The 14,776-nt window shown below is 42.1% G+C and overlaps 3 protein-coding genes and 3 pseudogenes across 6 annotated transcripts; 2 read left to right on the top strand and 4 right to left on the bottom strand.

The window, feature by feature from the left end:
• Positions 1-2,105: 2,105 nt before the first annotated feature.
• LOC311018644 (histone H3.2) lies at positions 2,106-2,599 on the bottom strand. Its single transcript, XM_084017674.1, has one exon. The coding sequence runs from the start codon at positions 2,535-2,537 to the stop codon at positions 2,127-2,129; it is 411 nt and encodes a 136-aa protein (XP_083873800.1). The 5' UTR covers positions 2,538-2,599; the 3' UTR covers positions 2,106-2,126.
• Positions 2,600-2,885: 286 nt separating this feature from the next.
• Positions 2,886-3,284, top strand: LOC311018650 (histone H2A pseudogene; annotated as a pseudogene). Its single transcript has one exon. The product of its transcript is annotated as a histone H2A pseudogene (transcript).
• Positions 3,285-5,115: 1,831 nt separating this feature from the next.
• On the bottom strand, positions 5,116-5,844 carry LOC311018633 (histone H1 pseudogene; annotated as a pseudogene). Its single transcript has one exon. The product of its transcript is annotated as a histone H1 pseudogene (transcript).
• Positions 5,845-10,621: 4,777 nt separating this feature from the next.
• Positions 10,622-10,942, bottom strand: LOC311018663 (histone H4; the record flags this gene model as incomplete). Its single annotated transcript, XM_084017683.1, has 1 exon — positions 10,622-10,942. One exon carries the CDS (start codon positions 10,940-10,942, stop codon positions 10,631-10,633), a length of 312 nt encoding a protein of 103 aa, XP_083873809.1. The 3' UTR covers positions 10,622-10,630.
• Positions 10,943-13,308: 2,366 nt separating this feature from the next.
• Positions 13,309-13,728, bottom strand: LOC311018649 (histone H2A pseudogene; annotated as a pseudogene). The gene has a single exon. The product of its transcript is annotated as a histone H2A pseudogene (transcript).
• A 260-nt stretch (positions 13,729-13,988) lies between these two features.
• Positions 13,989-14,471, top strand: LOC311018645 (histone H3.2). The gene has a single exon (XM_084017675.1). The coding sequence runs from the start codon at positions 14,056-14,058 to the stop codon at positions 14,464-14,466; it is 411 nt and encodes a 136-aa protein (XP_083873801.1). The 5' UTR covers positions 13,989-14,055; the 3' UTR covers positions 14,467-14,471.
• The last annotated feature ends 305 nt before the right edge of the window (positions 14,472-14,776 follow it).

Genomic DNA, 14,776 nt, shown 5'->3' with positions numbered 1-14,776 from the left:
TGCATTCTCTTCATCCCCTCCTTAAAGGATAAAAAAGATACTACACAGCTCATATAGGCATTAAAGGTATTGAAGAGGCAGATAAAATGGCAAAAAAAGAGATTGAAAAACGAATATATAGGAATTTATGTTCCAATGGGAAAGGGTGAAGCAAAATCTATAATCAAATCAGTAACTGCTCTAAGGACCTAAAACGAATGCACTTGTGAAAAACCCACTTCAATTTAAATAAAGCGATGTAAGGTACTTCTTTTTGATATTGGCAAAAAAAAAATAATAATAATTTGGCAAAATATGTAACCTGGACACAACCCACGCTCACACGGGGAGAACATGCAAACTCCACACAGAGAGAACCCGCACCCGGAAATCATCAGTGTGAAATAACATTTTACTGATGAATGTTATTGCATAATGTTATCGAATATAGGCCTATAATAGATATACTAATTTGTCGCATTCGTTTTTTTGAGATTTGTAAAGACAGACTAAAGAGAAGACAGACTACGACATACTGTTAACTATTTATTCAGAGTTGTATCATTAAGTAAAATCAAGAGCTCAAGGACTTTTTCTGTTTGAAAAATCGCAGGCATCAAATAAGCAACTATAGGATGTAAACTGAGCTAAAAAAAAGTAGGGAGGAACTGTGGTTTAGATTTTAATCCTCCCTTCTTTGTTGCACGAGCTGGTAAATAATTTGCCCGTAAACGAATAAATTCACCCAAGGAGGAGATCAGAGACAGAAGTATAGTCGACGTCTGACTTTAATCTTGATCAAGAGGAGCAGTTACAATGCAACAACGTGTGGGGATGCTACAGAGAAAGTACTCAAATCAGTGTTGTGACTTGAGTCTTTTAAAGGCACAGGAGATGATGCATCATTGACAGTTAATCTTCATGTAGAACAAGACATCATGACTACCAGGCCTCTGATAACATTTAGGTCAGCACTGGGGATACTAAAGTAATAAACAGTTCAACACATGAAGCTGTAACCTGAACAAAGAAAAAAATTAAGACATGAGGTTATACAAAATTCTCAACTCTGAGTAAACCTGTGTTATCTCTTGGCCACCAGTAGTGGTGGAGTAAACATCCAGTCACGTCTTTCTCTCATCAGACTCTTACGGAAATGATTATGCAATTTGAGCAGCTGTGAATCCTTCACTGGAATCACTGAACAGATAGAAGATGCAGGCACCGACTGGAAGTCTCACGCTAGTTGTTCTTTTCATAGTGCAAATATCCCAATTGCCACATAATGTGACCTGTAACTATTTTCCAGTCATCATTCTGGAAACCACCTGACCTTCAGATACATGAATAAAACGGTGCAAACTTTTGAATGATTACACCTATCATTAACTTGTAAATGCTGAACCAAACACCAACCACAGTGCCTACAGCATCCCAAACTAGAAGTCTCTACATGAGTTGGATGTGAAAATATGTAATCAGCATAACAAAAATAAGTAGCTATAAAGCTACAGATGCTTATTGACTGGTTAAAATCAACGAACAGCTTTGGCATTCAATTTAGTTTAAATTTGTGTCCAATCCATCCGTTTGGCATATCTACATGCCGATTAGACAGCGTTATTAATGCACAGGTGTGCCTCCACGTTGGTCCAGACTGAATTGTCTCAACTCTGGGTTAAAACGGCTCTATACCAGTCTGTTAGAAAGTGCTCTGCTGTCACCTACTGGACAGAGAGAATATCACTCTCTCTAATTTGACCCTGGTCTACCACTGCAGACAAGAGACCAGGTGCAGACCAGGATCCCTGTCAACATGTAATAGCAATGTGTGTTTATACAGTGTATACAGGCAGTGTTTCTCCCATCCCATATTTTATTCCTCATGAACGTCTCTGTCCATGGTGCTGAATCCATGCTGATGCTGGGATCTATGCAGCTTTTTTATGTTAATGTCACACATGTCACTAATAGAATTGTGCTATATGAATAGGTTTCTATTATGTAATTTAGATACATTAAAACATTTATATAGTATTAAGTTATCAAGGATAACAAAATGAATGTATTCAGCATAGGAAGGAGCTCTCAGAGAAGAGTTAGGTGGCTCTTAAAAGAGCCGTTGTGTTGGTTGAGCAGCAGACAGGTTAAGCTCGCTCTCCGCGGATGCGACGGGCCAGCTGGATGTCCTTGGGCATGATGGTGACCCTCTTGGCGTGGATGGCGCACAGGTTGGTGTCCTCGAACAGGCCGACCAGGTAAGCCTCGCTGGACTCCTGCAGAGCCATAACAGCGGAGCTCTGGAAGCGCAGGTCGGTCTTGAAGTCCTGAGCGATCTCTCTGACCAGACGCTGGAAGGGCAGCTTGCGGATCAGCAGCTCGGTGGATTTCTGGTAGCGACGGATCTCCCTGAGAGCGACGGTACCGGGCCTGTAACGGTGAGGCTTCTTCACGCCGCCGGTGGCCGGGGCGCTCTTACGGGCAGCCTTGGTGGCCAGCTGCTTCCTGGGGGCTTTGCCGCCGGTGGATTTACGGGCTGTCTGCTTGGTTCTAGCCATGACTTCTTCTTTCTCTGGTCGGGAGAAATATACGATGAACGGAGAGACTCGCTGCTCTTAAACTGTGGGACCGGCTGTGAAACGGTGACGCTGTTCAGACCTCCGGATCCTGATTGGTGGAGGGCTCCTCGTGGAGCTCAGCGCCGCCTCGAGGAGCGACCCACCGCCCCAATCTCAGCAGCTCATTGGCGGGAAGTCTTTCCAAACTCTCCGCCTAAACTCAGAGTGGAAGCCTCTTTCCTGATTGGTCTGTCACTGTCACGACCAGGCTCGCGCGCTCAGCGGACACATAAAAGAGAGATTCGCCGGTAGAGCGACACATTCTTTGAGTCCCGACTCCAGAAAGCATCTAATAATGAGTGGAAGAGGCAAAACCGGCGGAAAGGCCAGGGCGAAGGCCAAGACCCGCTCTTCCCGCGCTGGGCTCCAGTTCCCGGTCGGCCGTGTCCACAGACATCTCCGTAAAGGGAACTATGCTCAGCGTGTTGGTGCCGGAGCCCCCGTCTACCTGGCGGCGGTGCTGGAGTACCTGACCGCTGAGATCCTGGAGTTGGCTGGAAACGCTGCCCGCGACAACAAGAAGACCCGAATCATCCCCCGTCACCTGCAGCTGGCTGTCCGCAACGACGAGGAGCTCAACAAGCTGCTGGGCGGAGTGACCATCGCTCAGGGCGGCGTGCTGCCCAACATCCAGGCTGTTCTGCTGCCCAAGAAGACCGAGAAGGCCGCCAAGTCCAAGTAAACCTGGAGACCTGCTGACTGCTGGACCCAGAACCCCAAACGGCTCTTTTAAGAGCCAAACACTTTCTCATAAAGAGCTCATTCCTATCATGAAATGTCATGTCATGCCATTGTCAGATTTAACTACTCTATGCTGATATTGACATATATATAGTTGTTTGACAGAATATTATCAGTCCAGGACACTAGAAGTCTTCAACAGGGAATTATGTGGTTAAGTACATCCTTACAGACACTCCCTACCCCCACTAATACTATTTCTAAAGCTGGAATACAAATTTTTTTTGGCGTTGTGGGATATGTCTTTTTTTTAATTAGTGTCATAGAGATACATAAAAATACATTTTGGTACTGTTGAATAGTACAGTGCTATACCTGGCCAGGTTCTCAGCTTTCTGACTAAATGGATGTGAAGTCTTTGATGGAGATACATTTTTTACATTCACTTGTGATTCATTATATGATAAATAAACTGGAGGTATACACATTATGATAAATACAAAATGGCCCTTTTAAAATATATGAATGGCTACTCCTTTCTATATACCTCCTCTGATTTTAGATTTCTATATAGTTATAAGATGCTCTCTACTGCACGGTGTTGCCATATGGCAACATACCCTTTCTTTGGCCATTTCTTAAAATTTTTAAATAAACATGAGCTCTGATTGGTCTTAAATTCATGGTAGAACCTCGTGGTAACCAATGATATGCTTAGATGGCATCATATGACCCTACACACCCCTGCACTTGTCATTCTTTCTGCACACTTTTGATGACTCCAGTTGCTGAAGAAGTGCTCGTGAATATGTGAAGATTTTACTCAATTTTTCACATATCTTCAGAATCTAAAATTACAACAAGCATCTGGTATAAGTTCTTATCTTTTTTCAGTAATTTTCACATTGTTTTGATATGACTATTACCTTTTTATTCAATAAAGTAGGTATGTTGCCATATGGCAACATTGTGCGGTAATGGAACAATATTTGCCCATGCTAATGCAGAGTAGCTTTGTATGAATGACAATGTATGGATGCACTGATATATGTAGTTGGATGGTTGTATTTTTATATATATATATATATATATATATATATATATATATATATAATTATGAAGTAAAAGTAGAATAAATATATACACTTATTTTATTCAGAAATGAAGCCGTCAGCGTTCTATGGCAAGGCTGAGAGGAGGGCTGAAATGTACAGGGTAAAGGTGGCTATACTATCTCATGAAAGTGAGGATGAGCTAGGGATCAGTGATGAGGAGCAGGAGAGACAGGCAGAATTAGGCCTAGTGGATCCAGTATGATCAACATTCAGGTTACATTTCATCCTTTGTGTCGAGTTGAGCTTATGTTGGGAAAGGTGTAAAGTAGATTAAGAATTTGAATTTGTTTTGTCATTCCAAAATGGTGAACAAAAAATAACCGTATACACAAGTCGCTGTGCAGACCCCATGCAGCCTTACACACACACACACACAATCATCTATGTCATTTTGGGGAAAAAACGCATCAGGCTGTTCCATTGTCGCACAATGTTGCCATATGGCAACAAACCCAAAAGAACCCCTCAAAAAAAAAAAAAAAAAAAAACATATATATATATTATTTTGAGTCAATTTTATAAGTTAAAAAAACACTAAAATGTTTTTCCATGATTGAATAATAATGCGTGCAGTAGAGGGTTGAGTAGTATGGTGTTGGTGAGATGCAGGAATGAAGAAAAAATTAAAAATGACAATGTCTAATTTGACTTTCTTTGTTGACCAATTGAAACGTAATAATATATATAGATATAAAGCTAAGTTTATCAAACATGTCATATAATGTATATGTTATTTAATGACAATATAAGAACAGGATAAAGCTCTTTATGGACGGTGTGGTGGCTCTTAAAAGAGCCTTTTTGTCGGAGCGCTGGTCCACCAGACTGAGAACAGCTTACTTCTTCTTGGGTGCTGCTTTCTTCGCTTTGGGCTTGGCAACCCTCTTAGCGGGGGACTTCTTGGCTGCAGCGGCCTTTTTCACCACCTTCTTGGGGCTCTTGGTAGCTTTCTTGGGGCTCTTAGTGGCCTTCTTGGGGCTCTTGGCGGCGGGTTTCTTGGCAGCTACGGGCTTCTTCGCCTTCTTCGGGGATTTCTTAGCGACTGCCGGCTTCTTCGCTGCCGCCGCCTTGGGCTTCTTGGCCGCTGCGGGTTTCTTGGCTGCGGCCTTCTTGGGTTTAGCAACGGCTTTCTTCTCCGGCTTCTCGGCGACCTTCTTGTTCATCTTGAAGGAGCCGGAGGCGCCGGTCCCCTTGGTCTGGACCAGAGTCTCCTTAGCGACCAGAGCCTTGATGGCGGTCTTGACGCGGGAGTTGTTCTTCTCCACATCGTAGCCTCCGGCAGCCAGAGCCTTCTTGACGGCGGCCAGAGACACGCCGCTCCGCTCCTTGGACGCGGCCACAGCTTTGACGATGAGGTCGGCGACGCCGGGACCAGCCGGCCTCGGCTTGGTCACCTTCTTCTTGGCGGCTTTTGCCGGCGCGACGGCTGGAGCTGGAGCTTCTTCTGTCATTTTCTATTAGAGTTGTGTTTCTACGAACGAGAACGAGAGTCTGACCGGAATGTTGGATTCTCCGGAGCTGGGGGCTGAACTTAAACACACCATGAGAACCGTGGAGACTCAACCCGGCCCGTGGCTGCTCTGTGCGGTCTGAAAGTCGGCTCACTTGTGTTTCTCTTCACCGATAAAAGAGTGAAAACTAAACGTGGGAGAAGAGCTGAAGGCTGACAGTGAAGGGAGCCGATAGCAGACTTGTGTCTCTTCATATTAAAGTCATGTAGAGATCTGATGCTCTCTGCTTTTAGTTTGGGGAGCCTCCAAACCTCACCTACTCACCGCCATGAGCAGCACTCTTCACTGACTTTTCCCACTTCTTTCTCTCCTAAAATGATTAAAAATCAACCTGAGCTCCATCAAAACCTGTTTCCCAGCTGGTCCACATGTTTGTTCAGGGACTCGATGTAAAAACATCAATCTAACGTTGATTATTTTGTCATAAAGTGAAGTTATTCCGGGAGCAGCAAACACACTGATGGTGGTCGAGGCTTCTGGTGCAGTTTACTCAGACTTCCTATCAGAGCTGTTCATTTTGACTGTGGACATCTCCTCTCCTGATCAATGCGTTTAATATAAATAGTTAATTTTTCTAATATTATTGACAAAAGAAATACTGACTAATTAACATAATTTGTCTGGGGAAGCTGTGTAGAATGTAGTATCACTGGTTCATTGAAACACATGGTGCAGAATTCAAGTTTTAATTCATGTCATTATGAAACAGGGATCCACAATGAGATGCATTCGTAGTCCATTTATGAGACACAGGAAAAAAACACATTTGATAAAACAATAACAATTATAGAGAATTAGAGAATTTTCATTAAAGGTAAAACAAATATTTATGTTTTATGCTGAGATTTTAAGTGAGGACTTCTTTCAAAGATCTGATCATCACACAGCTGGTCAGATTATAAATAAATAGACATATTTGACATTTACTAAGATTATTATTGCTCTTACATTAACACTGAGGTTTCAATTCCAAAATGTTGACTTTGTGCATGCTTTTTCTAGCTGGGTCCTTTTTTCTCATCAGAATAGCAAAATAATAAATAAAATCATTGTGGGAAATGTCCCACATATTCAGCACATTTTTCATAGCAACATAATTCATGCATCATTGAAATGACCCAGCGATGCATTGAAATGTTCTCAGTGAACAAAATATGTTCCAATGATTTTCTCCTCAATCTTTTCTCTCTGCAGAAGGGACGAGAGCACATGGAAACACACATTTGGAACACCCCCACCCTTAAAACAACCAATTAATATTTTGTCACAACAACAACGAATTACCACCATAACATTAATTTATTGAAATTGAGTGTACTTTAATCTTAATTATCAATTTTAGAGTTACCTGCTTAGGCTGTATGTTTGAGTAAAATACATATATCAATCACATTCTTATACTCAGTAGTTGAGACTATAATCAAACTAAATTTCCCTCAAGTCAGGAAGTGTTGCTCGGAGGACCCAATACGAAAAACACACCTCCGCCAGCTTCAACATGAAGAAAAAAAAGGTGTCAAACTTGGGATCAAAAGTGGAACAGACAAGATCTTATCCCATACACAAAAAGGGCCAACTAAAATGATGCCAAGACAAAGTAGAGTCAAACATGTTGTGGTGAAAAGACTGGGGGAAACAAGCTGTAGGGAAATAACCACAACCTTGACCTGCCTACCAAGATGGCTGACTAACCTAGCTAGTCTTCAGTGGCTTGCTGAGCTCGAGGCGACTTGAAATGCTGCACTCAATGCATCACGGAAGACCATAGTTATTGTCGACTGTAACTAAAATAAACATACCCCCACTCAGAATCACGACCAAAAATAATAAACCTAGTCAGGGTGCTCAAAACAGTTCCCCAGCTGGTGAAGCAGTGTCCAAGTCAAACACACCACAACCCATACACAGCAACAGCCACAAGTTAACTGATGAGATGACCTCTACATTCAAACAAAGGCCTCGAACACGCAAAAACATTTACCTTGCCTCATTCAGATCCCAGACCAGCCACCATTTATGTTACGTCCTAGCTCGTTTGGGGAAAAGGGACCTAAAAATCAAAGGAGATGGGATTGGTTTATTTATTTATTTTTTATTTTATTTTAATTTTTTTATTTAGCACATATTACATGGTGCAAGGAGGGAACAAAGCCGAATAGGCTTGTACAAAGCTCAACCCCTTTCAACAATCACACGTAATAGTTTGAGGCTGTCAAATAACCAAAAGAGGATATAAAGTACAGAGAAAAATCAGGAGACAACATACAGAAGTCACTCAAAATGGATGAAAAAATTACAAAATTAAAAAAACGTGGCAAATTAAATTGGTGATGAGATGAACGGGTGAAGGGTACAAATAAATTATTGTTGTGACTGTATCTAGTGCGATGAAAGTGTATGTCTAGTATCCGGGTAAAGAAAGTTTGAAGAGAGGCCGGGAGATCTTGGGTACTGTAAATAAACTTGTGAATAAACAAACAAATCTGGTATGTATTCAGTTTGGAAATAGGTAGAATAGAGAAGTTAATAAAAAGTGGTGCTGATGGAGCATATTTGTTTGAATGGGAAATTAATCTTAAGAACCTCTTTTGAATAATAAATAATTTTGTGAGATGGGTTTGATATGAAGCAGCCCAGACCATGTTACAGTAGTTTAAATACGGAAACAAAAAACTGTAATAAAGAGTTAAATGAGCAGAGGGATGGATTAGAGGACAAACTTTTCTTAATATACCCATCATCTTTGTGGACCTTTTGCAGACAAGGTCTATATGGTTTGTCCATTTTAGTCTTTCATCTACCAGTAAACCCAGGAATTTTGTTGCTTTTACTTGTGTGATTTCTGCTCCATTGATAAATATTTTTGCCAACTCTTTGGGGTAAGACTTATTTGTGCTGCAAAAGACCAAGAAGTTACATTTCTTCACATTAAACAACAGCTTATTAAGTTGAAACCATTTAGAAATAACAGATAATTCATCATTCACACTGTCAATCAGATATTTGAAATCATTATGGGTTGCTATAAGGTTAGTATCATCAGCAAATAATATAGGAAGAAAATGTTTGCAAGACTAAGTCATTTATATAAATCAGAAATAATAACGGGCCCAGAATAGATCCCTGTAGCACCCCATGTATAATTTTGGACTTGTTAGAAATATAACCATTTAGTTACACATATTGTTTTCTGTTATACAAGTGATTTGAGAACCAGCTCAGGGCAATATCCTTAATCCCATATCTATTTAATTTGTCAATCAAAACACTATGATTGACAGTGTCAAATGCTTTGCTTAAGTCCAGGAAGATCCCAATGGCAAACTTTCTATTATCCATGGCAGATGAAATAATATTGGTTAGCTGGAGTAACGCATGCTCTGTTGTGTGTTTCTTGCGAAATCCATACTGGTGTTCTTATAGAATGTTGTTCTCATTTAAGTGCTTGGATAATCTAGTGAAAACCAATTTCTCTAATATTTTAGATATACAAGGCAGGATGGAAATAGGTCGATAATTTCCAAAGTCGTCCGTCATACCTGTCTTAAAGATGGGGAATAACCCCAGAGTTGAGTGAGAGAGTGAGAATATGGGTTATAGGCTGGACTAAGTAATCAGCAGTTTCTTTAATCAAGATGCTCTTAATACCATCATGCAGAGTTCCTTAGTTCCATGATGGTATCAAGAACCTCCTGTGTGGTTGGAGGACTAAAGTTACTGAGAGAGGGATATTGCCCCCTAATCAAGTGACAAGGGTTCTCATTAATATGCAATATACTGGAAGCCAGGTCAGAACTAAAATTAATGAAGAAATTGTTAAAGCCGTCAGCAATTTCGTTTCGTTTTGAGTAGAGCATCTCTGCAGGTACAGATACTGCTAATTTTTTCCTATTCAACAGATGATTAATTAGGTTCAAGGTAGTTTTGATATCATTTGAAGCATGTAAGAATTTCTCTGCATAGTACTTTTTTTTCACTTTCCTTAGATCAGCTATAAATTTGTTTTTATATTTCTTATAGGTTTCTATGTTAAAGGGGGTATTTTTTTTAACGGGAACGTTTCTTCAGCTCCTCGGTTTCCCTTTAGAATAATTCTTTTTAGATTTAGGGCTGATCAAAGGGAAGGATGCTTTAAGTACTTTATTTTTAGAGTTTCACACAAGGTGACAAAAAAGGACACGTCGGTTGGAAGGTGGACTGGGGGGACTCTTTTGTTTGTAGAATTCAAACAAAAGAGCTAAATTAAATCGACTAGAGTAGACCATCTCGTAAATTAAATCACACAAAGATCAACCACGGTAAACTTAGAGAAAAGGCTCTCACTGAGTCAAAACAAAACCAGAAATAGGTAATGCTTTAGCTTAGGGAACACATTACAATAACATTAACAAACTAGTTTCTTGTTATTATTCTTAACTCACTATCAATAAGCAGGGTAGATTGAAGATAAGGCGTGCTGCAGCGTTCTGGATATGCTGTAATGGTTTAATCGTAGAGGCTGGATCATCAATCACATGATCCTTTGGTATGGGTCTATTTGCATAAATGGTCGTTTCACACACACACAAACAACTTTTTAAATTAACATTCATGTTTTCCGCTGTGTATAAATTTTTTGCTTTCCATGAACACCAGCAACATATTCTTGGGACAGGAAATAAGCTCTTTAAGTGGAGTGTTTGGCCCTTAAAAGGGCCTTTGGTCGTGTTTAAGTAGCGGGTCGTGTTTATCCACCGAAGCCGTACAGGGTGCGTCCCTGCCTCTTCAGAGCGTAGACCACATCCATGGCGGTGACGGTCTTCCTCTTGGCGTGCTCGGTGTAGGTGACGGCGTCACGGATGACGTTCTCCAGGAAGACCTTCAACACGCCGCGGGTCTCCTCGTAGATCAGACCGGAGATACGCTTCACTCCGCCACGGCGAGCTAGACGGCGGATAGCGGGCTTGGTGATTCCCTGGATGTTATCACGGAGGACTTTACGGTGACGCTTGGCGCCTCCTTTACCGAGTCCCTTACCGCCTTTGCCTCTTCCACTCATTTTCACTAGTCAATGTAGACAATGATTCAGACCGCTGGGCTGCCTTCTTTTTAAATCCTGCCAGAGGACGTGATTGAAACTATGGGTGGGTGGGTGTTGGATTTTTCTTCCTCTGTGGATTTTCATGACTTGTCATATTCACCAGCGCCCCCTATTGAACACCAGCATTCATCAGGGGCAGTTGATGACAAGAAAGCATAGTGATAGTTTGGTGATCTTACTCAATAAAGTAGTGTTATAAAGTTATGACATCATAGCTCAGTCGAGGAACTCAATCATTGACACACTAACGACACATACGACGACACTTTACATTTAGGGCATTTAGCAGACGCAGTTGTCACAATAAGTACATTTGTCAAAAGAAAGAGGGGGGGTGTTAGTTGGTCATGTTATGCAGAGTCGAACAGGTGAGTCTTGAGTCCTTTTCGGAAGATGGCAGTGACTCTGCTGCCCTGACATTGGTTGGGAGTTCGTTCCACCACTGAGGACCAGAACAGAGTCCGAATCTGGACTTTGCCGAGAGACATTTGTTTGATTTCAGCAATGGTGGTACCAGCCAGCCAGCTGAAGTAGAGTTGCGAAGTGCTCGCTTCGGGGCGTGTGGTTTGACCAGTGTTTGGAGATAGATGGGTGCCGTTCCATTGATGGCCTTGAAGACGAGTACCATTGTCTTGAATTGGATGTTGGCTAAAAAGAAGGAAGCAAGTGGAGGTCACGGAGAAGGGGGGTCACATAGGAGAATTTGGGTAGATTGAAGACAAGGCGTACTGCAGCGTTCTGGATACGCTGCAATGGTTTAGTCGCGGGGGCCGGGAGTCCAGCCAGGAGAGTTACAGGAGTCATCGCGCCCCGAATAACCGTTAACTTATTACTGGTACAGTGTCACAGGGGTGTAAAAAGTAACATGAACTGGCTAGAACATGGAGATTAGATACAGTTTGACACCTTGTAAACCACTGAGCACTGAACATCAGTTCAACATCACCTAAAACGAATACACTTGTGAAAAACCCACCCAATTTAACTTAATGTTAGAAAATGCACACAAAACATAGTCCAACAAAAGAACATTGTCTAACAGTAGAACATGTGCATTCAAACTACTTAAAATGACTAAATATATAGTAAGGAATCAGGGTTCTTGACCTTTCATTGCTGTGAAGTCATCAGTGTGAAATAACATTTTACTGATGAATGTTATTGAATAAATAATAGATATGAATAGATATTAAAATATGGTTTTCTATGTGGTATATTTCTAGTATATATAGAGTATTATAGTTATATGTCTAGTGTTGACATAATATGTACATTTACTTGTTTGAATAACTGACTGCTGTAAGTAAATAACTTGCAAGCATCTAGATTGTTGATGTAAAAAAAAAACTGTTTCGGAGATGTAAAACTAATTACTACATTGTATGTGAATGTAGTCTGGGTCAGGCCACTTTCAGGATTTCAAGTAGTTTAATAATTTGGTTCAATTCTGTATACTATGGAAACTGGCAGCTTACAACTTTTAAAGATGTTAAGATACCATAACCCGAGAAGATGAAATAGATTATAAAATGCTATAATTGATTTCTAAATGTAATGAATAGAAATTGGAGTGTAATTCAATTGAATCTTAAAACAGCTTGAAGTAAGAGTTTCTCAATGAGTCCAAATTAGCACTGGATAAAAATTAATACTTCTGAACTTTAATGAGTTTAACTACAAGAGTCAGCTATTACAGCATCTCCAAAATAAGGGGCAAGCTTTTCAAAAGACAATAAAGGAAATTAACAATGTATATTAGAGTTGTGACGTTCACGAATGAACCGAATCTATTGAACGGCTCTTTAAAATGAACGATGGCAACCGAGTCGCAGTGGTGAGCAGTTCGTTTTTTTTTTTTTTAAATCACTGTCACGTTCAAAGTAAATGAATGAAATGAATGCAGATCAGACATTAAAATCTAGTCCACACATGTTAAATTCAATTATAATCAATATTTAAAATATATCAAACTCAGATATCCGATGTCCAAGTCTGAATAATTCAGATTCAAATCTTACCCCATCATTCCTTCCAGTGATTATTTCCTAGAATAATAAAGTGTTACCACTAGGCTAGCTTCTTAGAAATAAAATAAATGAGCAAGTCTTTTGAACGGCTCTTAGAAAAGAATGGCGCCTCAAGACCCGGCTCCCTTCAAAGAGCCATAAATCCCATCTCTAATGTATATTCTTTCACTACAGGAAATATATACTTGAAATAGAATGACTATTAAGTTTCATGAGAGGAATGAGCTCTTTAAGAGAAAGTGTTTGGCTCTTAAAAGAGCCGTTTGGGGGTTCTGGTTCCAGCAGTCAGCAGGTCTCCAGGTTTACTTGGACTTGGCGGCCTTCTCGGTCTTCTTGGGCAGCAGAACAGCCTGGATGTTGGGCAGCACGCCGCCCTGAGCGATGGTCACTCCGCCCAGCAGCTTGTTGAGCTCCTCGTCGTTGCGGACAGCCAGCTGCAGGTGACGGGGGATGATTCGGGTCTTCTTGTTGTCGCGGGCAGCGTTTCCAGCCAACTCCAGGATCTCAGCGGTCAGGTACTCCAGCACCGCCGCCAGGTAGACGGGGGCTCCGGCACCAACACGCTGAGCATAGTTCCCTTTACGGAGATGTCTGTGGACACGGCCGACCGGGAACTGGAGCCCAGCGCGGGAGGAGCGGGTCTTGGCCTTCGCCCTGGCCTTTCCGCCGGTTTTGCCTCTTCCACTCATTATTAGTTGCTTTCTGGAGTCGGGACTCAAAGAATGTGTCGCTCTACCGGCGAATCTCTGTTTTATATGTCCGCTGAGCGCGCGAGCCTGTTCGTGACAGTGACAGACCAATCAGGAAAGAGGCTTCCACTCTGAGTTTAGGCGGAGAGTTTGGAAAGACTTCCCGCCAATGAGCTGCTGAGATTGGGGCGGTGGGTCGCTCCTCGAGGCGGCGCTGAGCTCCACGAGGAGCCCTCCACCAATCAGGAGCCGGAGGTCTGAACAGCGTCACCGTTTCACAGCCGGTCCCACAGTTTAAGAGCAGCGAGTCTCTCCGTTCATCGTATATTTCTCCCGACCAGAGAAAGAAGAAGTCATGGCTAGAACCAAGCAGACAGCCCGTAAATCCACCGGCGGCAAAGCCCCCAGGAAGCAGCTGGCCACCAAGGCTGCCCGTAAGAGCGCCCCGGCCACCGGCGGCGTGAAGAAGCCTCACCGTTACAGGCCCGGTACCGTCGCTCTCAGGGAGATCCGTCGCTACCAGAAATCCACCGAGCTGCTGATCCGCAAGCTGCCCTTCCAGCGTCTGGTCAGAGAGATCGCTCAGGACTTCAAGACCGACCTGCGCTTCCAGAGCTCCGCTGTTATGGCTCTGCAGGAGTCAAGCGAGGCTTACCTGGTCGGCCTGTTCGAGGACACCAATCTGTGCGCCATCCACGCCAAGAGGGTCACCATCATGCCCAAGGACATCCAGCTGGCCCGTCGTATCCGCGGAGAGCGAGCTTAACCTGTCTGCTGCTCAACCAACACAACGGCTCTTTTAAGAGCCACCTCACTCTTCTCTGAGAGCTCCTTCCTATGCTGAATACACTAATTTTGTTATCCTTGATAACTTAATACTATATAAATGTTTTAATTTATCTAAATTACATAATAGAAACCTATTCATGTAGCGCAATTTGTTCTATTAGTGACATAATGTATCGCATTGAAATAAAAAAGCTGCATAGATATCAGCATGGATTCAGCACCATGGACAGAGACGTTCATGAAGAATACAATATGTTGAGCAAATAAGGCGGATATTATATACCGGT

This window comes from Eutrigla gurnardus, assembly GCF_963514095.1.
Source record: "Eutrigla gurnardus genome assembly, chromosome: 9".
NCBI classification, from domain to species: Eukaryota; Metazoa; Chordata; class Actinopteri; order Perciformes; family Triglidae; genus Eutrigla; species Eutrigla gurnardus.
Note: the sequence above shows the minus strand (reverse complement) of the source record. Positions and strands in the feature narration are given on the sequence as shown.